This window comes from Suncus etruscus, chromosome 16, assembly GCF_024139225.1.
Source record: "Suncus etruscus isolate mSunEtr1 chromosome 16, mSunEtr1.pri.cur, whole genome shotgun sequence".
Classification (NCBI taxonomy): domain Eukaryota; kingdom Metazoa; phylum Chordata; class Mammalia; order Eulipotyphla; family Soricidae; genus Suncus; species Suncus etruscus.
Genome location: NC_064863.1, coordinates 65784339 through 65811108, shown reverse-complemented (window position 1 = coordinate 65811108; position 26770 = coordinate 65784339). Strand labels below are relative to the sequence as shown.

General features: G+C 42.7%; 1 protein-coding gene across 1 annotated transcript; it reads left to right on the top strand.

Annotated features, from left to right (window-relative positions):
- The first annotated feature begins 3817 nt into the window (after positions 1–3817).
- Positions 3818–6583, top strand: SOWAHB (sosondowah ankyrin repeat domain family member B). Its single transcript, XM_049790247.1, has one exon. It carries the CDS (start codon positions 3818–3820, stop codon positions 6083–6085), a length of 2268 nt encoding a protein of 755 aa, XP_049646204.1. The 3' UTR covers positions 6086–6583.
- Positions 6584–26770: the final 20187 nt, after the last annotated feature.

The following is a 26770-nucleotide window of genomic DNA, read 5'->3' as shown; positions in this document are numbered from 1 at the left end:
CATTTCTTTGTATTCTTTTCTATTTCTCGGAACAGTGTTTTGTAGTTTTCTTTATACAGGTCTTTCACCTCTTTACTTAATTTTCTGAGGCACAAATATGAATGGGATTGTTTTTTATTTAATATATCTTCTTTTTCATTATTGTATATAGAAAAGCCATAGATTTTTGCATATTAATATTGTATACTGCCCCTGGTTTCTAGTAACTTTGTTGTAGAATCTTTAGGATTTTATAAATATAATATTATGTCATCTGCAAACAGTGAGAGCTTCTTCTTTTCCTATCTGGATGTCCTTGATATCTTTGTCATGTCTAGTTGATGAACCATCCTCTTATCCAGAGAGAGGAAAAGGAGAGAAATTTTAGTTGCTAAATCTTGGCATGCAGAATTTTAAAGCAATTGGCCTATTTGTTTCCTTTCCTTTTCCTATATTCTGCTCCTCATGATCCCTAAAGCCCACCCTAAGCTAGCTCTCATCTATTTTCAACATCCTGTCCTGATGACTTATTTCTCCCTCACCCATTACATGTGTTTCAAGTCTAATAATCTCTGTAAATCATAACCTCTCAAGAAAAGTTTCCGCTATTGTAACCAGATTATGGAAAACTGATATAAAGAAAACAGAGAGTTTCCAGAGGCTTCTTTCTATGTGACACTCCCAAAGAGATACATTGGAGTGTTCCATTTGGACTTATTCCTACACACAACACTTTCCACTCAAAACTCTACCCTAGAAAACAAACACAGAAAAGAAGCTGAAGCTTAACAACAATACAAATATTTATTTATTTATTTTTGCTTTTTGGGTCACATCCAGTGACGGTCAGGGGTCACTCCTGGCTATGTGCTCAGAAATAGCTCCTGGCTTGAGGGACCATATGGGACACCAGGGGATAGAACCATGGTGTGTCTTACATTAGCATGTGCAAGATAAACACACACCACTTGCACCACCGCTCTGGCCCATAGATATTTATTTTTGTGATGATCTTAAATATTTTAAGTGAGAGGCAGAAGAAAAGTACAGAGATAAGATGCTTCCTTGAGTATAGCTGACCCTGGTTCAATCCTTGCCAGTGTAAATGGCCCCTTTGAGCCCTTTCAGGAGTAACCACTGGGCACAGTAATCTCTGAGCACAGAGCCAGAAACACCCTAAGTACCACTGAGTATACCCTCCCCCCCAAATACAAAAAGTACTTGAAGTGGAAGTTTTATCATTGTAGTTAAAATAATTCTACTTTGAACTCTTAATCTGAATTCTAGAACTCAAAATGGATTCTAGGAAATACCCAAAATAGCCAAACATGTTTCTCACATCTTCTTTCTGGTTGTGATCATTTAAAGCCAAGGCTTCTCATTTATTCAAGGAAAAGTACCAGGGCACTATTTATAGAATCAAAACAGACTTCAGGTAGTGGAGTCTGTGCTGTCATCACTCTGGCTTATCATTCATGTTAAAACATGCTTTGCAACTGTAGGGCTGACATGCTTTCAATACCTTTTGTTTGGCACAAAGGGACAGGGGCTCATGAAAGAAAAGTGGAGTAAAAAAGAAAAAGCAAAAATGGTAAAACAAAACAAAAGGAAAATGGAAATTTGATCTTAGGAAATAAAACTGACCGAGGATTCCAAAAAATATCTGAACCTAGACAGATAGCATGAAAAGTAAGGTGCTTGCCTTGTACATGGTCAATCTCAGCAACATGTGACCCCCAAAACACTGTTGGGGGCAACTTCCACGCACAGAATCAGAAATAGCAGCAAGCATTGTTGGAAGTGGGAAGGAAGGAATGTAGAAAGAAAGAAAGAAAGAAAGAAAGAAAGAAAGAAAGAAAGAAAGAAAGAAAAAAGCAGACGGAAAAATGAGAGAAAAGAGAAAAAAAAGAAAGTGAGAAAGGAAAGTGGAAGACTAGGGAGAAAAAAGAGAAAAGGGAAAGACAAAGAAAGATAAATAGAAAGAAAAGGAGAGAAGGAAAGAGAAAGAAGAGAGAAGGGAAAGGAGAAAGAAAGAAAGGAAGACTAAATAGATTAAGTAAGGAGGGTATCTTGAGTATGCAAGTAGGACTGATAAACAGTGTCTTACAGTGTGATGACAAATGCATTCAAGTTTTAAAAGGTTAGATAGTGAAAAATCATTTATTTTTATTGGGGAGGGAGGACACCCTGCAGTGTTCAGCCTATTCTTGCTCAAGGTTTCATCCTGGCAGTGTCAAAGATCCAGACAACTGCTGGAAATCAAACCTGCTGTAGGCCTCTGTGAGTCATCACTCCAGACACTGGTCAAACATTAAAAAAAAAATATGTATTTTTAAATTTTCTTAGTAAAATGATAAGATTGCAATAATCGCTGTCTTGCTAGATCTTTTTAATCAGCTACTATGAAAAAGTGACCTTGCCCTCACTGTTGGAGATTGAACCCAAGATAACCACCCATGCAGGAAAAATACTCTACCACCAAATTATATTTTCTCTTTTAAAAAGCAAAACAATGTGAGAAAGTGAACAATTTTTTTAAAAAAAGAAGTAGCATCTCAAAAATCAGAAAGATAATGCGTGGGTCGGATATGAGAAGGGTGAGAACCGATGTTAGGGAAAGTGTATTTCTATCACCTTAAAAGAGGAATTGAAAAGCCAGCTCTAGCCCTCTAGGACTTCAAGACCCCCAGTGTCGGGGCAGTCAGTCCCCACCTGCGGGCTCCCATCAGGCTGGGTGGGGTAAGCTTTCCGTGCCCGCCTTATGAAAAAAAAAATCCCGACAATTGTCGCTCAGCCAACCTCCATCCCTGAAGCCAGCTGCAAAAGGACTAGGAACCTCTGGTTCGAACTCTTTAAATGAAAACCAAGTAACACTAGGCATCAACTCCCTGGTGCGGGGCAGACACCACCCCGGTGAATTTGAGCTGCCAGGGCCATCAAGTAGCAGTGAGAAACAGGAAGGGAAAAAAAGGAAGAGACACCCGTAATCTCGTGACAGCTCTTGGTCGCCACACACTCGGGTGCTGGGAACCCCAGAGGAGCATCCGGAGAGCATCTTCAGATCTAGAGAGGCCTGTTTAGGAGGCAAAGCGAGCCGCGCCCCGCTTTCACCTCCACCTCCACCTCCAGGCGGCCTCGGGGAGTCCAAAATGAAATGACTGCCCTGGGGGGAAAGCCAAACAGGCCCTTTTGGGGGTTACCGCAGAATGCCGCTTAAGTGGCACCTGCTTCTCCGGGGAGCAAGCAGCGAGCAGGGACGACTGGCGGTGGCTTTCATTCCCGGGTTTGCAAAAACCCAGGCGGACGAGGACGCTGCGTTCCCAGCTCGGGTCCACCCCGCGCGTCCTGCTCCTCCATCCCCTGCGCCCCGGCCCCCGCGCGCGCTCCGCACCTCACCTAGCGCCGCAACACGCTCGCTGCTCGAGCTCCGGGCAGCCTGACTCACCCGGGATGGGTGGCAGGGGTGCGGGGAAGGACTCGGCGGGGAGGAGGGCCGGGAGGAGGCGGCGGCCAGGCCCTTCCCCCGCGTCCGGCGGGAGGCGTCGCCAGGGCGCAGGTGAAACCGACTCCGACCTATCCCGGGAACTTTCGGCGCCGGGGCGCGCTGCGAGAGGCCCGCGGGGGGTGCAGGGGCGGGCGCAGGGGGGGGCCGGTCCTTTTCGAGCCCGGGCGAAGCGGGGGGCTTCTCCCGATCACCTCTCGTGGGCGGCGGGCCCGCGTGGCCCCCTTGGCGCGCTCGGGAGCCGCGGCCGATGGAGGAGAAGTGGCACCGCGCCGGGCGCAGGTGACAGCCGCCGGGTCGCGCAGGACGAGCGAGACGGGCCCGGGCGAGGCGGAGATGGCCCGCGAGCTGAGCCAGGAAGCCCTCCTGGACTTTCTGTGCCAGGCCGGGGGCCGCGTGCGCAACGCCGCCTTGCTGGGCCACTTCAAGGGCTTCCTCCGGGACCCCGACGCGCCCCCCGCGCTGCTCCAGCGCCGCCGCGAGCTCTTCAAGGGCTTCGTCAACTCGGTCGCCGCAGTGCGCCAGGACCCCGACGGCACCAAGTACGTGGTGCTCAAGAGGAGGTACCGGGACCTCCTGGGGGAGGAGGGGCTCCAGCCCGGCCGCGACGCGCCCCCGGCCGCCGCCCCCCGCTCCCCGCCGGCCGTGCGCCCTGGAGAGCCGCCGCTGGAGCCGCAGCCTCGGAGGCGAAGGCGGCGGCGGCGCAAAAAGGAGCCGGAGGAGGAGCCAGCAGGTGCCGCAGCCCCCGCGGCCAGCGCAGGTGGCGACGGGCTTCGGGAGGCGGCGCGCCCGGGCGGCTCCGGCCACCGGGCGCCGTCGCCCTTGGGCGCTGGGCACGCGGGGTGCGCGGCGGAGCGGGCGCGGGGCCGCCGCTGTTGGGAATGTCTCCAGAACGGTCTCGGGGAGCCCCCGGGGGAGCCCCGGCTCGCCGCCGCAGACAGATCGGGCCATCGCTGCGCCCCCCGGCAAGACTCGCGCGCCGGACCCCTGTTTCAGCAAGCCGCGCCCCAGACGCCCCCAACGACGGCCAGAGCCGCTGGCAGCCCGCCTGCTCCCCTGCCCCGTCCTGCTTCTTCTCCCGCAGAACCCCCAGAGCTGGTGAGCCGGGGCTCCCCGCACCTTTCCACCCTGCAGCAGCAGCAACAGCGCACCCGAGAATGGGTCGCCAAACACCCCCAGATACCCGGGGTTCGGAAGCAGGGCCCGACCCGCGCGTGGTGCGTGTTGCCTGACACATTTCCCGGGCTCTCCTCGGAACTGGACTTACGCATGCCTCCTCCACCCGAGACTGCATCGCCGAGCTTCACTTCTGCCTCTCACCCGCTAGTTCCTGGGGTCCCCGAATCTTGGCCCAGGAGTTCCCCCATGCCCATCTTCCGCAGTATCCGTTGCCAGCTGTCCCTCCAAGATCTGGACGACTTCGTGGACCAAGAGAACCACAGCAGCGAGGAAAGCAGTAGCGGACCTAAAGAGTCCCCTGGGGGTTCCGAAGAAGGGTTGCAAGTGGCCCCGGGAACCCCAGAGTGGAGAAAGCTCAGGAATCCAGTGGGAGATGGGTCTCCAAAGGAAGGCTATATTGATAGGAGCCTACAAGATCTCAGGAGTCAAAAGAAAGGTCCCACCTCCCAGCAGCTCCCAACAGGGGCTAATGGTCTGGCTGGTCATCCTCAGGAACCTTTGCCCTGGCCTGCCCCCAAGTTCAGGAGGTCGCTCCGGAGGAGCTCACTGGCCAGAGCCAGGTTGTCTTCATCTGATGAGGAGCACCTGGAGGAGGACTTCTTCAAAAAGAGCCGGCGCCCACCTCGCTCCAGAAAACCCTCCAAGGCAGGCGCAGTGCCCAGCCCGCGAGTGGATACTGCCTTGACACTCAGACCCGAAGATGTGAAAGTTGTTGCTGCAGAGCAGGGTTGCCCAGAGAACTCCTGGGCCCCAGGCAGGGAGAGGCCTGCAGCCGTGGTGACACACAGACCAGCTGAACACAAGTCATCACTGGTTCCCCTCGATGCTCAGGAGCATAAGTGGATTGTGATGCTTGCCAGTGGCTCTTGGGTTCAGGTGTTGGCTTTGTTCTTCCAGGAGCCCCAGCTGGCTTTGCACCGAGACTTCTTGACTGGGTACACTGCCTTGCACTGGATAGCCAAACACGGAGCCCATGAAGCTTTGAAAGACTTGGTCTCTGGGGCACAGAAAACGGGGATAACATTGGATGTCAATGTGAAATCCAGTTGCGGGTATACCCCACTGCACCTTGCTGCCATTCATGGCCACCATAGCGTAATCAAAATGCTAGTGCAAAGGTTGGCTTCAAGGGTAAATGTCCGGGATAGCAGTGGGAAGAAGCCATGGCAGTATCTCACCAGTAATACCTCTGGGGAAATATGGCAGCTGCTGGGAGGCCCTCGGGGCAAGCCCATTTTCCCAGTCTATCCATTAGTCCGAAGCTCCTCCCCGACCAGGAAAGTTAAGAGCCAAGAAATAGCTAGAAATGTCACCCGCAAGACTTCCCTGGCTAGTCTCCTCAAAAGTCAGCACCACAAATGGAAAATGGCCAACCAGTATGAGAAATTTCCAATCCTCCGAGAGAGGGAAGAGTATAGTGATTGAGACATTCTTCTCTCCAGCAGGCAGCCAGTGCACTCATTACTATTCTTGAACTCCTCCATGAGAGCACTCAGGGAGATAGAAAACAGACAGCAATTGGTTAAGAGAGAGTCCAATGAGTTGGCTTGCCTAGTGTTTCTGAACACTAATTGGCTCCAGATCCAGCACATTCCAGACCTGGGGCTCAACCAGGCATTCTGAGATCTCAAGTCATTGGATCAGTGAAACCAGGCAAAGGACAGAATTAGGAGCTTAATTTCTAAGAGGTGATCTTTCTCCATGCCACGATGGGCACATTGGCTGCATTGGCATGAAGGAGAAATCCTAGTTCTTGGCTCAAGAGGGAGCAGAGAAAAGAAATTCGATGAATTGAGGAAGCCCAGTCTAAATCCTCCTTAGCCAGTCACCCTGGCTTCTATTTATTTGAAGAATGAATTTTGGCTGAGTATGAGTATATTAAGTATGAATCTTGGCTCTCGCTTTTTCTCTTTCCCTCCCCCCGCCCTTCATTTTTTGGCAATATCCTGCAGTGCTCAGGACTACTCCAGTGCAATAAATTGCTTGGGAATTGTTCCTGGCAGTGTTCAGGGGACCATGTGGTATTGGAGATCAAACTTTTGAGCTATCTACTTTGTTCCTTCTTTGTGCACTATCTCTATCTCTGCTTTCAATTAAAGAAGCAAAGTTATCACTGGACAGTAGAACTTGATTGAAATGATTTCTCAGCCCTATCCTCTGGCTGTTCTTTGGATGCAACCTTTGAATGCGGCTAGTTTATAAAATGAGTGCCTCTTGGGGTCTCTTCTTCACTTATCAGACAAAAAGTTGATCTTGATGATGGACCTGCTTAATACCTTTCCTTTTTAAATCAACTTTAAAACCTTTCTAAGTGTACGAGTGTGTGGTTCATTGACATAGCAATGGAAACTCCTGTGCTAACAAACATCAGAATTACCATTTGCAGTTTTCAATAGGATGGATGGCCAAGGTTCATACTCATGAAAATAATCCAATGATTCCAATATGGGAGAGCAATAAGGATTATGAGGTGAATACCTCCCCTAGGAATCAGCTGCTAAACATAATTTTCTTTGCACTAAACTTATTTCCAACAAAGATTAACTATTAGCCTTGATGTGGTGTATAGCTTAAGAACGTGTGCCTTTCAACTATTTGTGGGCTCATGAAATGAGAGAATGACTAGTTTAAGCTGCAGTAGAACAACAAGATTTCAGATTGTAAATTGAAAAAGGGCCAAAAGAAGACATGTCTAAATGGAAACTGTTAATTTTTTTTTTATGGAAATGTTTTCATGTGTTCTTGCTGTATGATGTTGTATGTTAAAAAGTATTTTTGTCCTTCTGGTTATTTCTCCAATTACTATGTTAATAAATCTTTATAATTTATTGTTCTTATACTGATTCACATTTCTCTTTTATATTTTTCATACCATTGGTGTGCAGGGGGGCACTCCTGGCTTTGTGCTCAGGGGCCTTTGTAGTACTGAGCATCAAAATGGGCTGACCACATGCAAGGAAGGGTCTTAACCTCTGTACTATCGCTCCTTTATTTTTTTATTTTAATGATAAGGTAATATATTTAAGCACTATGATTACATGTTTGTAGTTGGGTTTCAGTCACAAAAAGAGCACACACACCCTTCACCAGTGCAACATTCCCACCACGAATACCCCCATCTCCTTCCTCCCCCACCCCCTGCCTGTATTTGAGACAGGCCTTCTATTTCTCTCACCATTGTCATGATAGTTGTTAGTGTAGTTATTTCTCCTGCCCAGTTTACATTATACCTTATATACATGGTCACATATATCACAATGAGTGTCAAATATTTTTATTTCTTTGTTGCTGGTGGAAGTTCCTTAGGTGACTTATGTGAGTGGGGAGGAGAGAAGCAACAGCTTCTAGAAGGAAATCTACCACTTTTCTCACCCACCTCTGACACCCAGGAAAGTGCTTGGGAAATTTAGGGCTTGTGAAAGTCTGTACTGAGCTCCTGCAAAACATGGTTACCTGTGCCCTGCCAGCCTCAGGAGGCAGCTGTCAAGTTGTGCTTAAAGCCCACTTATTCTGCTGGGTGTGGGAGCCATGAACCTGGATTGGAGCAAAAAAATATTCTCTTTGTAGTAAAGGAAAGTCAGCCCTACCTAGACCTTACCCAGGTTTTTCAGGTTCATCCATTGCCTTACCCTTACAGAAAGGAATTTAAGAATGACCATATTTTCTGTGCCATAAGACACACTCCCCCCCACAAAAAAAGATGGGGGGGATCATCTGTGTATCTTATGGAGCGAATGCCACCTGGAGCTGAGACCTGAGTACAGGGCAGAAGATCACATACTAACCACTTGACAGTCTCAGTGTTTTATTTTATTGTGCAGACATACATAGTACAAGCAATCAGATTAATGCACTTTCACCATTATTGATAGAGCTTTCATTTAAGACTATTTGATTGCTGCTGTGACTTTTTTATATTAACAAAAAGTATTTAAAAATGTTTTGTTTGTTTTCTGATGTAAAAAAAAAAAGAGGTAAATGTGTGGACCGGTGTATTGTAAATATATTTCAGCTTCACAGGATGGTTGTTCCCAGCCAGTCTCTTGATGGCATCTCACATTGCACTATTTGCTTTAGAATATTTTTTTCTTGTTTTCTTCATCTACAAACTTTGTATATCGTATAGTCAGGTGCATTTTATAGAGCAAAAATACGGTTGTTATCATGTTATACTAGTGAAGTATACCAAGTTTATTGGGAATAAAGGGAGATAAGGAGAGGTACATTAAAATATGTGCTTAACACATCACAGAGAATGAGAACAAGCAGTGTTGGTGGGGATGTGGAGAGAAAGGAACTCTTATCCACTGCTGGTGGGAATGCCATCTAGTTCAACCTTTATGGAAAGCGATATGGAGATTCCTCCAAAAACTAGAAATCAAGCTCCCATATGACCCAGCTATACCACTCCTAGGAATATACCCTAGGAACACAAAAATACAATACAAAAATCCCTTCCTTACACCTATATTCATTGCAGCACTATTTACCATAGCAAGACTCTGGAAACAGCCAAGATACCCTTCAACAGATGAATGGCTAAAGAAACTGTGGTACATAAACACAATGGAATATTATGCAGCTGTCAGGAGAGACGAAGTCATGAAATTTTCCTATACATGAATGTACATGGAATCTATTATGCTGAGTGAAATAAGTCAGAGAGAGAGAGAGAAAGAAGCAGAATGGTCTCACTCATCTATGGGTTTTAAGAAAAATGAAAGACATTTTTGCAATAATAACTTTCAGACACAAAAGAGAGAAGAGCTGGAAGTTCCAGCTCACCTCATAAAGCTCACCACAAACAGGGATGAGTTTAGTTAGAGAAATAACTACGTTTTGCACTATCCTAATAATGAGAATGTAGAAGGGAAATAGAAAGCCTGTCTAAAGTACAGGTAGGGGTCGGATGGGGAGGAGGGAGATTTGGGACATTGGTGATGGGAATGTTGCACTGGTGATGGGTGGTGTTCTTTACATGACTGAAACCCAAACACAATCATGTATGTAATAAAGTTGTTTAAAAAATTTTAAAAAAATATGTGCTTAAGGGAGAGGCTGGAGTGATAGCATAGCAGTAGGTCATTTGCCTTGTAGGCAGCAGACCCAGGATGGACCCAGGTTAGATCCCTGGCATATCATATTGTCCCCTGAGCCTGCCAGGAGTGATTTCTGAGTGCAGAGCCAGGAATAATCCCCAAGTGCCACTGGGTGTGGCCCAAAGAACATATATATGTGTATATATGTGCTTAAGGGAGAAGTCAAGCTTCTCCAGAATGGAGAGAGCCAGTACACATCTCAGCAATGAAGTAGCAAAGTATTTAAGGGCACATCTCTAGAGGGTCAATGAGGGTACTCTGTGCACAAGCAATATGGGCATTGGCAACCATATGCTTGCGCAACATATAGATTTGTCCAACTTAGTTTATATACATTTATATATATTTTTCCCAAACTGCTCCCCACCCCAGCCTGTGGCTAGGGTAGTTGTCAGGAGAGGGTTTGGGGCAGTTGCTGGTTGTTTTTGATATTCTGCTTTGAGAGGAAGAGCACACTTGGTGGTGCTCAGGGCTTATTCCTGTCTTTGTACTCAGAGATCACTCCTGGTGGGCTGGAACAACCATATGAGGTTCTGGGAATGAAATCCTAGTTGGCTGCATGCAATGCAAATGCCCTATCAGTGATACTATTTCTCCAGCTCTACATCAGCTACTTTTTTTTTGTTTGTTTTTGGGCCACACCCATTTGACGCTCAGGGGTTACTCCTAGCTATGCGCTCAGAAGTCGCTCCTGGCTTGGGGGACCATATGGGACGCGGGGGGATCTAACCGCGGTCTGTCCTAGGCTAGCGCAGGCAAGGCAAGCACCTTACCTCTAGCGCCACTCCCCGGCCCCCAAGCTTTTCTTTTTTTAAATAAAAGTGTTTTTATTTTAAGGTCTCTATCACTATAGAGATATATTCAATTAATATATTTTTCTTAGTGCTATGGAGTTTATTAAATAGAAAATGACTTCTTCCAACTTAAAGATAAAAAAAAAATCTAATAAGAGAGGACTGGAGAGATAGCACAGCAGTAGGCCATTTGCCTTGCATGCAGCCAATACAGGATAGATGGTGGTTCGAATCCTGGCATCCATTATGATCCCCTGAGCCTGCCAGGAGAGATTTCTGAGCACAGAGCCAAGAGGAATTCCTAAGTGGTGCTGGGTGTAACCTAAAGATAAAAAAAAAAATTCTAACAAGATTTATTTTTGATTAATTTATGCCATATTCTACCCCAACATGCCTTTTAAAGCTGTATTTATGTAAGTATATATGTATGTATGTATGTATGTATGTATTTTTAAAAAATGAGGTAAAGAGGGAGAAGAAAATACCAAAATAAAGATAAAACTGCTACATGAAAGGAAAAAGTGGAAGTTCCAAAGTGAAAAATTAAATGTTTCAGGAATTTTGGAAGAGATTCTCTGGGGCTGGGTAAACCAGAAAGGGCTTCCTGGAGGCCAGGTCCCTAAGAGAGAGAGATTTCTGCTTTCCAAAGAAACTAGCTCTGTTGGTTTTACCACATTCTTGACTTCTGCTTCACTTCCTGATTTGCATAGCATTGTTGTTGGCTGACTGCTCATTGGTCAGAACACATTCCAGGGTCTCAAGCTGGTTCTCATGAAGAGTTGTCTAGTCTTTCCCATGTTTGCTTGTACATCCATGACCAACTCTCTTACTTGAACAACATGCATGTTGGGATGGGCCAGGGCAGAAGTGGGTGTTGATTATGGAGTAAAAAGATCTTATTGTGTCACCCTATTGCTCATACAAAAAAGTCCAGATGAGGAAGTCTTCCAAGCCCAACACATTCTTCTGGATTCCTGCCATTTTCTATTAAATCTACATACATTTTCCATTGGCTACTCATGGCAGTCTACTCCAGTGTTCATCTTGCTGTTGAATTTCTTAAGCCTAGAATCACTTTTGCTTTTTACCTGGTGAACATACTTCATGAACAAGGAACAACATAAAATTCAGAGCCTTGGTGGAAATTGCAAGGATCAGCTTGCCAGAAGATGTATTGCTTGTCTGACTGTTCATTAATACTAATGAGCAATTAGTATTAGAACATTAATACTAATGACTGTCTAAATAATGCTGTCTAATACTGTTTACAAGCCCCTGCTCAGTTTTTTTTTTTTTTTTTTTTTGGTTTTTGGGCCACACCCTGTGACGCTCAGGGGTTACTCCTGGCTATGCGCTCAGAAGTTGCTCCTGGCTTCTTGGGGGACCATATGGGATGCCGGGGGATCGAACCGCGGTCCGTCCTAGGCTAGCGCAGGCAAGGCAGGCATCTTACCTCCAGCGCCACCGCCCGGCCCCCCCTGCTCAGTTTTTACCACATAGCATTTTAGTAAATGTTTGAATACTTTATTTTTTCTTAAGACATTGAACATCTGGAGGTCAGATATGTATTTTAAAGTTTTAATTTGTGGGGTCAGGGTGATAGCACAGTGGTGGGGCATTTGCCTTGCACACAGTCAACCTGGGATGGACCCTGGTTTGATCCTGGCATTCCATATGGTTCCCTAAGCCTGCTAGGAAACATTTCTGGCACAGAGCCAAGAGTAACCCCTGAGCACCACTGGGTGTGGCCCAAAAACAAACAAAAACTTTACTTGAGGCACCATGATACAGAATTCTTTTTCTTGGGGGGGGGGTCACACCTAACAGTGCTCAGGGGTTATTTACTCTTGGCTCTAAGCTCAGAAATCACCCCTGGCAGGCTCGGGGGACCATATGGGATGCCAGGATTCGAACCACCATCCTTCTGTATACAAGGCAAACACCTTACCACTGTGCTATCTCTCCGGCCCTGATACAGAAATCTTAAAAGATGCCTGGCACATAGTAATTCTCAATAAATGTTAGATAATACTATTATTTATACCATTCAAAATATACCATTTAAAACCTCCCCTATGGGGTGATGGTTTGAGCCACGCTATTATGCTCAGAGATTATTGCTTGCTTTGCACTCAGGAATTATGCCTGGCAGTGCTTGGAGGACTTTATGGAATTCTGGGGATTAATCCAGGTCAGTTGCATGCAAAATCTATCTATACTCTCTCTCTCTCTCTCTCTCTGGCCCCTTAAATCCAAATTTTTGAAAATGTGCAAAGAATATGAGCAGTCACTTTCCCATAAGCATAACCAGTAGGCATAAGAAAAATGTTCATGATCACTTAATATCATAAAAATAAAAATCTAGGGGCCGGGCGGTGGCGCTAGAGGTAAGGTGCCTGCCTTGCCTGCGCTAGCCTTGGACGGATTGCGGTTCGATCCCCCGGTTTCCCATATGGTCCCCCAAGCCAGGAGCGACTTCTGAGCACATAGCCAGGATTAACCCCTGAGCATCACCGGGTGTGGCCCAAAAACAAAATAAATAAATAAATAAATAAATAAATAAATAAATAAAAATCTAAACAACAGTGAGATATCATCTAACATCAATGAGACTGGAATATCCAAAAATTGGAGTCAAGCTCTATAAAAGAAATTTTCATTCTCTGCTGATAGGAATATTGTCTTACTTAACCTGTGTGGCAAACATCATGGAGATTTCTCAAAAGTGAAAGAACAGAACTTCCACAAGAACCAGTAATTCCACTTTTGGTGTCTATCCACAAAACATTAATGTGAAAAGATACCCATGTTCACTCCAGTGTAACTGCCTACATATCCAATTACAAATGAATGGCTAAAGAAATTGTTTGTATATATATATATATATATATATATATATATATACACATACAAATTGTTTGTGTATACACACACACACACAATGGAATACTATTCACCAGTGAGAAAGCTGAAATCAGTCATTTTGCTACAATGTGGATGGGAATGGAGATTGCCATGTTAAGCTAAATAGCTCTGAGAGCAAAGGGCAAACCAAATGACCTTACTCAACTCTGTAATATAGAGAGATAAAGCAAGGGAATAGATAATATACAACAATGACGATTGTATTTGTCTTGGATTATAAAACTAGTTACCAAACAGTATGTGTGTTGGGGGGATAAAAAGGGAGGCCATAATATTGGTGACACAAAACAGTGGTGGAGGATTACGGGCACTTTGGTGGTGGCAGGATGCAGTAAATTGGTAAACCAACACTATATACTATTTAGCACTATTGATCATCTTATCCTAACCATATGAGAAAAAAAGATCTAAAAAAGAGAAACATTCTTTGGTACCACTCCTTTCAAATAATGCCATTTTAAATTTCATCTATATTAAAGACAAAGAATACTCTAATTGAAGCCAGCATGATAGCACAGAAGTAAGGCATTTGTTTGCCTTGCATGTGGCAAACCCAGGTGCACCTGGATTGGATCCCCGGCATCCATATGGTCCCCCCAAGCCAGGAGCAATTTCTGAGTACATAGCCAGGAGTAACCCTGAGGGTCATCAGGTGTGGCCCAAAAACCAAAGTCAAAACAAAAAACAAAACAAAACAAAACAAAAAAACAGTTGATTAAAAAGGTGTTATAAAGAACTTTACTAATAAAGTCAAATGTTTTTCCTTATACTCATATTTTTCTTTTTACTTAAAATATATACCTTTTCCTGTATTTCTGTTTGGTTTTTGGGCCACACCCAGAAGTGCTCAGAGTCACTCCTGGTTTTGAACTCAGAAATTACCTCTGCTGGGCTCAACGGACCAAAGCTGTACAAGGTATTGAACTTGGGGCTACCACATCCAAAGCAAATCCCTTATTCACTATATCTCTCTACCCCCCTATATTTCTTTCTTTCTTTTCTTTTTCTCTTTTTATTTCTATCTCCCTTTCTTTCCCTTCTTTTTCTTTCTCTTTCTTTCTCTCCCTTCCTTCCCTCTTTTCTTCTTTCTTTCTTTTCTTTCTTTCTTTTTTTTCTCTTCCTTCACACTAAAACCACCAACTTGACTAATGTCAGTTTATGTTTAGTGACATCAATTAGATTAAATTCTACTAAATGGCATATTCTAATAGCTAATACTTGTTACAAACAGATATTTGAAATAAGTGTTGAAATAAGTATTACATTTGAAATAAGAAACTCATGCATCTTTTTATATAAAATATAAGGAAAACTTATATTAAAAAGAAATATAAGGGGGGACAGAGAGATAGCATGGAGGTAAGGCATTTGCCTTTCATGCAGAAGGTCATTGGTTCGAATCTCGGCATGGTCCCCGAGCCTGCCAGGAGCAAGTTCTGAGCATGGAGCCAGGAGTAACCCCTGAGCGCTGCCGGGTGTGACCTCATTGTCTAAGAGTCTGGGCTTGACAAGATAGAGCTAAGACAGGCAAGAATTGAGTGAGAAACAGCTCAAGTTAATAGTTTAATGTCTTAGGTTTGCCAAATCACATTAAGGCATTTAAATCACTATTTGGAGTTTCTAAGTAAAAAAACTTTTAAAATAAGAAAATGAATATTAATTCATGATAAATAGTTTTATTTTCTGAATTGGTGGATCTTTAACATTATCCATGTCTTTATAGTAATTAGATGTTGGCTACGTTTTCTCTTTAGTTTGCACCTGATTTGACTAAACTGGTTATGACTAGAACTAAACACTAAATCTCTGTAAGTGATATTTTGTTTTGTTTTATTTTGATTTTTGGGGTGACCACACCTGGGAATGCTCGGAGTCCCTACCTCTGCACTCAGAAATTACTTCTGGTGGTTTTTCAAGTGTTAGATTACATCTTATTTTACCCAAAATTCTTTGTATCTGTTTGTTTACAATTTGGTTTCACCCAAAACAAAGATCATGGGGCCAAAGTGGTGGCGTGAACGGGAAGGCATCTGCCTTGCACGTGCTAGCCTAGAATGGACCGCGGTTCTATCCCGCCCCCCCCTCATGGTCCCCCAAGCCAGGAACGATTTCTGAGAGCATAGCCAGAAGTAACTCCTGAGCTTTTTCCAGGTGTGGCCCCCAAAACCAAACCAAACCGAACCAAACAAAACAAAGATCATCCCTGGTTTCTTTGTATCTATTTGTTTACAACTTGATTTTATCCCAAAACAGAGATTGTCTTTTTTTTGGTTTTTGGGTCACACCCGGCAGTGCTCAGGGGTTACTCCTGGCTCTATGCTCAGAAATCGCTCCTGGCAGGCTCGGGGACCATATGGGATGCCAGGATTCAAATCAATGACCTTCTGCATGAAAGGCAAACACCTTACCTTCATGCTATCTCTCCGACCCCCAGAGATTGTCTTACTTGTAAACCCCAGTGGGACTGCTCAGGATGGTCTGAGCTATCTGTCCTTACTCCCCCACCTGGGGGTGGTCTCTATACTCAAAAAAAGAACCATTCTGGCAGGCAACTCACTCTCCATACAAAATAGAAAATTGCCGGACTACACATGTTTCATCTTCAGTCTAGTTTGGATTGTTTCATGTGTGACCTTGCTTCACACTCATTCACCTGGGGCTGGAGATACAGTGTGTGGGATGATTTTACACTCAAGGGACCATATGGGTTCCAAGAGAGGGAACCCAGGTTAGCTGTGTGCAATGCAAATGTCTTATCCGTTGTACTATCACTCAAGCCTCCAAATCTTAAATCTTGAATTTGTAAAAAAAAGGAAATGAATTGGGGAGGATGAAAGCACACATATAAGCAGTATCAAATTGGCCATGGATCTTCAGGATTCTCTTTATTATGTAATTTAATATCCGTATAGCATTTTATATCATACTCATATTTTTATTCAAATTATTATACAAATTGGGGGTGTGGGTAGAAGCCTGATTTTTCTTGATACTAAGGCTAATTCTCCCTTATGACAGTGGTTATGAGTCTTTAATTTATTTTATTTTACTTTTGGTTTTTGGGACACAGCCGGTGGCACTCAAGGGGTTATTCCTGGCTCTGTACTCAGAAATTGTTCCTGGCAGACTCTGAGGACCATATGGGATGCTGGGGATCAAACCTAGTCTATCCCGGGTCATCTGCATGCAAGGCAAATGCCCAACTGCTGTGCTAGCACTCTGACCCATGATTATTTTAAATGGACATTAGATCTAAATGATATTTCATAATAATTCATAGTTAGCCATACTAGGAGTCTGTCCTATGGACAATGGCAAAATTGCAAAATGTTGCCCTGGAGTTTTTGGACTAGTTTCCTATCATAAAATCTTGGGAAAATAAAGTTGTGGAGCTAATTCTCAAATGTGGGCTCTTCATTTTTATTTTAGGAATAAAGTATTCAATGTGAATGATCTTTGTTCTTGGCCAACTGTCATTCCAAGAACAAACAGATTGATGTTCAATACATATAGGATTTTTTGGCTTGCTCCTTCAAGGATTATCCTTCAAGGATATTCAATACATATAGGATTTTTTGGCTTGCTCTCTCTTGAAGACTTATCTCTCTATTTATCTTTGCTTGCTTGCTCTTTTAAGCTCATGTTCTCTCTTAAACATGCACTGCTCTCCTTCTCCCCAACTCACACCTTTCTAAGTTTTATTCACTATAACTATGATGCTTTACTAAAACAAAATAAAACCAAAAAATATATATAGGATTTTAAAATTATTTAAAATTAAATATAGAGGGCCCGGAGAGATAGCACAGCAGCGTTTGCCTTGCAAGCAGCCGATCCAGGACCAAAGGTGATTGGTTTGAATCCCAGTGTCCCATATGGTCCCCAGTGCCTGCCAGGAGCTATTTCTGAGCAGACAGCCAGGAGTAACCCCTGAGCATCGCCGAGTGTGGCCCAAAAATCAAAAAATAAAATAAAATAAAATATAGTAATATTACTTGTATATCTAGATATCTATCTAGATTTATTTATCTAGGTAATGGGGAATTGAATTAGTTATATCTATAGTCTATTACCACAAGATTTATTGCAGTTAAGAGGTCTCCTCTATTCTCCTGCAGCTGACACCTGAGCTACTCAAATTCCTAGTCCCATAAGCATCCTGTGATGCTTCGAGAAAAAGATTAATTCTCTAGGCATAAGGCAAAGGCAAACTTTTACAGGCACAACCTGTATTAGATGTCACCTGTTCATAATGCTATGTTCCTGGTAAGTGTCAACTTGCACTTTCTTGTGGTCTTTAGGGCCCAGGTGTTTTCAGATAACAGCTTCTTTCAAGCACACCTGGAAAAGCAGAGCAGCAGAACAGGTGAACAAGTATTAACAGGCAACCCCTACATTGCAGCCACCAGATGGCTTTTATTTTGCCATAGTTAATGCTTTTTTAAATTATTATTATTGTTATATACTGTGGACTAAAATTTTACTATGAAGTTCACATGTGGTATTTTCTCAGATTTGAACATCTTTGGACATTTATTCTCTATGAGTTGAGAAAAGTAAACTCGTGTATCTGGGTCTGGAATGATAGTTTAATGAGTAAGGCACTTTTCTTGAGTGTGGCAGACATGGGTCAGGCCCTGGCATCCTATATGATCTCTGAGCATGGCTGGGAGTGATACCTGAGTACAGAGCTACGAGTAAGCTTTGAACACCACTAGGTGAGACCCCAAGCCAAAATTAAAAAAGAAAGAAAATTGTGGGGCCAGAACGATAGCACAATGGGTAGGGTGTTTTCCTTGCACACAGCCAACCAGGGACCAACCCAGGTTTAATCCTGGAGTCCCATATGGTCCCTGAGTCTGCCAGGAGAGATTTCTGAGCACTGAGCTAGGAGTAAGTTCTGAGTGCTGCTGGTTCCTGAGTGCTGCCCCCTCCCAAAAAAGAAAGAAAGAAAATCCTTATTCTTCACATATATAATTTTGCATCTAGCTTATGATACAAACAAATTTTGAACTAATGGACTGTGGTGTCTTAAAAAATAAAATATATTGTGCTTTGCCATTTCCAAAATATTTTTGTTTATATTATTATTTTTATTATTATTATTATTATTATTATTATTATTATTATTATTATTAGTTTTTGAGCCACACCCGGTGACACTCAGGGGTTACTCCTAGCTATGTGCTCAGAAATCGCTCTTGGCTTGGGGGACCATATGGGATGCTGGGAGATTGAACCACGGTCCATTCTAGGTTAGCACGTGCGAGGTAAATGCCCTACCACTTGCACCACTGCTCCAGCCCCATGTTTACCATATTATTATTCCATTTGATCTGGGTATTATATGTTGAATTTTAAAGATAGAAAAGCTATGTGTGGGGCCGGAGCAATACTACAGCGGTAAGGCATTTGCCTTGCACTCAGCTAACACAGGATCGACCCTGATTCGAATCCTGGCATCCCATGTGGTCCCCCGAGCCTGCCAGGAGAGACTTCTGAGTGCAGAGCCAGGAGTAAAACCCTGAGCACTGCCAGATGTAACCCAACACTCCCCCCAAAAAAGAAAAGAAAAACTATGTCTTCGATGGTTGAAAGTGTGTGGGTGGGCGGGGGTGCAAAATGATAGCCCAGCGATAGGGCATTTGCCTTGTACACACCAAACTAGGACGAATCGGGTTCAGTTTCCAGCATCCCATGTGGTCCCATGAGCCAGCCAGGAGTGATTTCTGAGTGCAGAGCCAGGAGTAATTCCTGACCACTGCTGGGTGTGGTTCAGAAAGCAAAACAAACAAGCAACAACAACAACAACAAAAAATGTGGGACTGTTTCAACTCTCAACTCAATCCTTGGTACGACAGATGATTCCCAAATCTCTGCTAGGAGAGATTCCTGAATGCAGAGCTAGAAGTAAGCCCTTAGCATGGCTGGATGTAACCCAAAAAAAAATAAAAGGCATGCAATCTCTTTGTTGTTTCTAGTTCTCTGTGGAGTTGAGTGATGCTATTCCCTGCCTTTCAATTTTCTCTGTTGGTGACATAGTGTAAGTGTAGTACATTTGTTTTAATTAATGAGCCAAACTTCATGCACTGTTATTAACTGGAGTCTCTAGCTATTCATATTTCCTTAGTTTTTCTCCCCTTGCTGTTGTCAATTTAATTTGAATTATTCCATCTGAGGTTTAAGCTAGTAAATTTAACTAAAAGCTATAAAATTGCACTTAGGAAGAGAGCCAGGAACTGAAAGAACACTAATTACTTTCAAAAAGATATTTATAAAGGTATTATTTGCATACAATAGTAAGCAATAACTTCAATGCCAAAGAATAAGAGAATAACTAAGCAAACTATCATCCATCCATTACTATTGTGGTAAATATTTTGGTTAACAAAATATAAACTAAGGAGGTTGATTAAATAACTGGAAAGTTCTGTTAATAAATATAGTGAACAGTCAAGTTTAAGATCCGCGCTTATTAAAATTAGGCATACCATATTTTAGGGAATTTTTATGGGATTGAAGCTGATTAAACATAGCTCACTAGGCCATAGCTTCTGTCAATGTTTTAATTACATATATATTAAGAAATAAAAATTTGGGCCCGGAGAGATAGCACAGCGGCATTTGCCTTGCAAGCAGCCGATCCAGGACCAAAGGTGGTTGGTTCGAATCCCGGTGTCCCATATGGTCCCCCGAGCCTGCCAGGAGCTATTTCTGAGCAGACAGCCAGGAGTAACCCCTGAGCATCGCCGGGTGTGGCCCAAAAACAAACAAACAAAAAAAACAAAAAAAACAAAAACAAAAAAAAAGAAATAAAACTTTGCACAATATTCATCTTTAGTAAAAGCCTTACATAAAATACTTATGTAAAAAGAAAGAGTATTTTAGTTTCTTACACCCCCATTCTTTACTGTGGTTCCATCCCCCAGTGTCCCATATGGTCTCCCAAGCCAGAAGTGATTTCTGAGCACATAGCCAAGAGTAACCCCAGAGCATCACCTGGTGTGGCCTCAAAACAAAAACAAACAAAACAAATCTAATTGCTATAAACAAATGTCTGTACCTGTATTCATTCTGAAATCATAATTGTTTATATAATAGAACACGAGGTCTTTCATTAGCATATTAACTTCTTTTTTTTGTTTGTTTTGTTTTGTTTTTGGGCCACACCCGTTTGACGCTCAGGGGTTACTCCTGGCTATGTGCTCAGAAATCTCCCCTGGCTTGGGGGGACCATATGGGACGCCGGGGGAATCGAACCGCGGTCCTTAACCGCGGTCCTTCCTTGGCTAGCGCTTGCAAGGCAGACACCTTACCTCCAGCGCCACCTACCCGGCCCCGCATATTAACTTCTTAGTTCACAAAATGTCCTTAACTTATTATTGATATAGCAAACAAATTTCAACTCTGGCTGCTATGCAAATGACATAATATTATACTTAGAAAACCATAAAGACTCAACCAAAATGCTTCTAGAAACAATAGGTTCATATAGCAAAGTGGCAGGCTACAAAACTAACACACAAAAATCAATGGCCTTTTTTTGGGGGGGGGAGTGGTTTTGGGGCCATATCAGGTGGTGCTCAGGTTTGGCTATGAGATCAGAAATCGCTCTTGGCTTGGGGGACCATATGGGTTGCCAGGGGATCAAACCACAGTCTGTCCTAGGTTAGTGTGTGCAAGGTAGATGCCCTACTGCTTGCGCCACCTGTCCTGCCCCAATGGCCTTATACACTAATAATGATAGAGAAGAAATGGACATTAAAAATGGACATTCACATTAGTGTCACACAAACTCAGTTATCTTGGAGTCAACTTAACTAAATATGTGAAGGACCTATACAAAGAAAACTACAAAACCCTGCTTTAAGAAATAGAAGACATGGACTGGTGAGGTGGCGCTAGAGGTAAGCGCTAGCCAAGGAAGGACCGAGGTTCGAACTCCCGGCGTCCCATATGGCCCCCCCCCCATGCCAGGGGCAATTTCTGAGCGCTTAGCCAGGAGTAACCCCTGAGCATCAAACGGGTGTGGCCCCCCCAAAAAAAACAAAACAAAACAAAAAAATAGAGGACACAAGAAAATGGAGATGCATACCCTGCTCATGGATTGGCAGGATTAACATTATTAAAATAGTAATACTTCCCAAAGCATTGTACAGATTTAATACTGTCCCTCTAAGAATATCCATGGCATTCTTCAAAGAAGTGGATCAAACACTCCTGAAATTTATTTGGAACAATAAACACCCAAGAATAGCTAGAGCAACCCTTGGGAAAAGGAATATGGGGGCAGCACTTTCCCCAACTTTAAACTGTATTACAGGGGCCAGAGAGATAGCATGGAGGTAGGGCACTTGCCTTGCATGCAGAAGGACGGTGGTTTGAATCCTGGCATTCCATATGGTCCCCTGAGCCTGCCAGGAGTGATTTCTGATCATAGAGCCAGAGCATTTCCGGGTATGACCCAAAAACCAAAATAAATAAATAAATAAATAAATAAATAAATAAATAAATAAATAAATAAAACAAAAACAACAACAACTGGAAATTGAGCTCCCATATAATCCAGCTATACCACTCCTAGTAGGGATATACCCTAGGAACACAAAAACAAAATACAAAAATCCCTTCCTCACATCTATATTCACTGCAGAACTATTTACAATAGCCAAACTCTGAAACAACCAAGATGCCCTTCAACAGATGAATGGCTAAAGAAACTGTGGTACATATACACAATGGAATATACATATACACAATGGAATATTATGCAGCCATGAGGAGAGATGAAGTCATAAAATTTTTCTATACATGGATGTACATGAAATCTATTATGCTGAGTGAAATAAGTCAGAGGGAGAGAGAGCGACACGGGATAGTCTCACTTATCTATGGGTTTTAAGAAAAATAAAAGACATTATTGTAATAATGCCCAGAGATAAGGGCCGGAAGGACTGACTCACAATATGAAGCTCACCTCAAGGAGGGGCGAGTGCAGTTAGAACACTAACAACTACCATGACAATGCTGATAATGAGAGAAGCAGAATGCCTGTCTTGAATACAGTCAGGGGTTGTGGGTGGAGGAATATGGGGTGCATTGGTGGTAGGAATATTGCACTAGTAAAGGGGGTGTTCTTTCTGTGACTAAAATGCAACTACAGTCATGTTTGTGATCATGATGTTTAAAAAAAGATTAAAAAAATAAAATAAAGAAAAAACTTGGGGCCGGGAAGGTGGCGCTAGAGGTAAGGTGTCTGCCTTGCAAGCGCTAGCGTAGGACGAACCGCGGTTCGATCCCCCGGCGTCCCATATGGTCCCCCCAAGCCAGGGGTGATTTCTGAGTGCATAGCCAGGAATAACCCCTGAGCGTCAAACGGGTGTGGCCCAAAAACCAAAAAAAAAAAAAAAAAAAAAAAAAGAAAAACTTGATTCAAAACAATATTTATCAACATTTTTGTAATACTTTTCACAGAAATAGAACCCCCAAAATTCAAAGATCTGAAAGTACAAAATACCTCAAATAATAAAAATGAACTTGAGGGGCCAGAGAGATAGCATGGAGGTAAGGCATTTGCCTTTCATGCAGAAGGTCATCGGTTCAAATCCCGGCGTCCCATATGGTCCCCCGTGCCTGCCAGGAGCAATTTCTGAGCCTGGAGCCAGGAATAACCCCTGAGCACTGCCGGGTGTGACCCAAAAACCACACACAAAAAAAAAAATGAACTTGAGAAAAAAAAGAACAAAAGTATTTAAGGAATTATATTCCCTGACTTTAAACTAACTGCAAAGTTCTAGTAATTAAAAGTCTGAAATATGAAGAAACACAGACACAGAAATCGGTGGAATCAAGTTGAGCGTCCCAAAGCAAATCTACTAATACTTTACAACAATGGAGCCAAGAGCATACAATAGAGCAAAGAAAGTATCCTCAATTAATGGTGCTGGTGAAACTGGTTAGAAATTTAAAAAAGAATAACACCAGACAATGACCTAACATCGCATTTAAAATTTAATTAAGAATGGATAAAAAAAAAACTTGGATGAAAAACTTAGAACCATAAAATACATGGAAAACATGGTTAATGTATTCTTTCCCATCAGATTAGAGATGTGGTTGAAGAATGGTTTCCAATGGCAACAGAAGCAAATGCAAAACTCAACAAATGATACTACATCAAACTAACTAGATCTCCAACGTGAAATCAATTTTAAATCAAAATGTAAATACATTTGACTTAAATGGAGAAGATATATATATTATGCCTTTAACACGGGGTAAAATCCAAAATATACAAAGAGCTCATAAAACTCAGCCACAAAAGAAAATGAGTAAGCTAATTAATAAATGGGCAGAAGAACTGGATAGACATTCCTCCAAAGAAGACATACTGAAATCAAATAGGCACATTAAAAAGAGGTTTGTCATCCTTATTTTACAGGAATGCAAATCAAAACAATAATAAACTTTTACCTCAGATGTAAAGAATGTCTATTATTCCCAAAGACAAGAAAAAACAAGCAGTAGAAAAGATGTTTAGAAAAAAGACTCTTAGAATACTGTACTATATATTTACATATGAAAATGCATCACATTGGGGCTGGAGAGATAATATTGTAAAGTAAGGTGTTTGTCTTGCATACATCTGATCTGAGTTTCATCCCCAGTACCCCATATGGTTCTCAGAGCCCACTAGGATTGATTAATTGACAGCAGAGTAAGGAGTAAACTCTGAGCACCACCAGGTATGGTCCCAAAACAAAAAGGAAAAAAAATGCATTGTATTAGCATTGTAAATTGGTTATACATTTTGTATAACATTCTGGAGAGTCCCCAAAAATTTAAGAAAGGAAATACACAATTTCCTTTCCCCGTTCTGGGTATTAAGCTGAAAAATACTAAGTTCAAAGAGATATCTGCAAGCCTACATTTATGACAGTATTATTTACAACAGCCCAAACTGGAAATCACCTCAGTACTCATTGCTGATGAATGGATAAAGAAGAGATAATATGGGCCTGGAGAGATAGCACAGCGGCGTTTGCCTTTAAAGCAGCTGATCCAGGCCCAAAGGTGGTTGGTTCGAATCCCGGTGTCCCATATGGTCCCCCGTGCCTGCCAGGAGCTATTTCTGAGCAGACAGCCAGGAGTAACCCCCGAGCACTGCCCGGTGTGGCCCAAAAGCCAAAAAAAAAAAAAAAAAAAAAGAAGAGATAATATATACAAAAAACAAACAAACAAACAAAAAAACAGTAACTTAGGAATAAAAGAAACAAACTACTGCATTTAAAACTGCACATATAGACCTAGAGAACATTATACAAAGTAAAATTAGCCAGAGAAAGACTATATGGTTTTTATACCTTTATGACATATAGAGAGAGCAAATAGATAAACTAAAAACTATGATAAACTTTTGAATGATAAGTTTATAGGCAACATGTGCTGATTTTTAATGCTGGTTCATATGTTGGAGACAACACTGCCTTAGACAGCTGTAAATTGCTTTCCACGATTGCTTGTAATTATTCTGGACAAAGTCTTGGGAGGAGGGAACTGTTATGAGTCCCTTCAAAGGAAGACAAAGCCTTCAAACATAACAAGTTCAAGTTGAGTGAACTAGTCAGAGGAAGAGAGATAAACACAGAATAGTCTTACTCATCTGTGGAATTTAAGAAAAATAAAAGACAGTATGTTAATAATACCCAGAGACAACAAAGGTGAGGACTGAAAGGACCAACCCATGATATGAAGCTTACCACAAAGAGTGGTGAGTGCAGTTAGAGAAATAACTACACTAACAACTACCATGACAATGATAGAAAAATACAATGTCTGTCTCAAAGATAGGCAGGGGATAGGGTAGGGGAGGAGGGAAATGGAGGACAATGGTGGCAGGAAAGTTGCTCTGGTAAAGGGGTGTCTGCATTTTATAGCTAAAACCAGATTACAAACATGCTTGTAACCATGGTGCTTAAATAAAGACATTATTTTCATCAAAAAAAAAAAATAAAGAAAGAAAAGAGCCCGGAGTGGTGACGCAGTGGTAGGACATTTGCCTTGCATGCAGCCGACCTAAGATGGACTGCAGTTTGATCACTTGGCGTCCCATATGGCCAGGAGTGATTTCTGAGTGCATAGCCAGGAGTAACCCTGAGTGTCACAGGGTGTGGGAAAGAAAGAAAGAAAGAAAGAAAGAAAGAAAGAAAGAAAGAAAGAAAGAAAGAAAGAAAGAAAGGAAGGAAGGAAGGAAGGAAGGAAGGAAGGAAGGAAGGAAGGAAGGAAGGAAGGAAGGAAGGAAGGAAGGAAGGAAGGAAGGAAGGAAGGAAGGAAGGAAGGAAGGAAGGAAGGAAGAGAAAGAGAGAGGGAGGGAGGGAGGAAGGAAATTAAGCAAAGGGAAGCATTTACCTGCACCCTCTTAAAATATGGTCTCATCTCAACAAATTCCTAAGGGATAGTCAGACATACCAGATACTGACAATCCTTAACGACTGTGCACTGTGGAGTTTCAGACTCTGTGTGACACTTCCAGGGACTGCTGGGCTGCTGGTTTGCACTGAGTTGTGTTTGTTCTCAAGACGACTGTAGAGTTCAAGAGTAGATTTAAAGGCCCATAGAGATAGCACAGCAGTTGGGCATTCGCCTTGCATGCAGCTGACCTGGAAGAGACCCAGGTTTGATTCCCATATAGCCCACCAGCCTGCTAGAGGAGTGCAGAGCGCAGAGGCACGAGTAACCCCTGAGCATAGATGGGTGTGGTCCAAAAACAAAATAAATAAATAAATAGAGAGAGAGAGAGAGAGAGAGAGAGAGAGTAGATTTCAAAACAGGGAAATCAAGAACGCTACTGAACTTGCTCCTCCCACAGACAGGCATTATATTTTTCTCTCTATCATTGTCATAGTAGTTGTTAGTGTAGCTCTTTCTCTAATTGCATTCACCACTCTTTGCGGTAAGCTTCATATCATGGGCTGGTCCTTCTAGCCCTCATCTCAATTGTCTCTGGGTATTATTATTTTACTGTCTTTATCTTTCTTAAATCTCACAGATGAATAATATTCTTCTATGTCTATCTCTCTCTTTCTGACTTAGTTCACTCAGTATAATAGTCTCTGTATCCACCCATGTATAGGCAAATTTCATGACTTCATTTTTTTTCTAATAGCTGCATAGTGTTCCATTGTGTATATGTACCACAATTTCTTTAGCCACTCATCTGTTATTGGGCATCTTGGTTGTTTCTAGATTCTGGTTATTATAAATACTGCTGCTATGAACATAGGAGTGCAGAG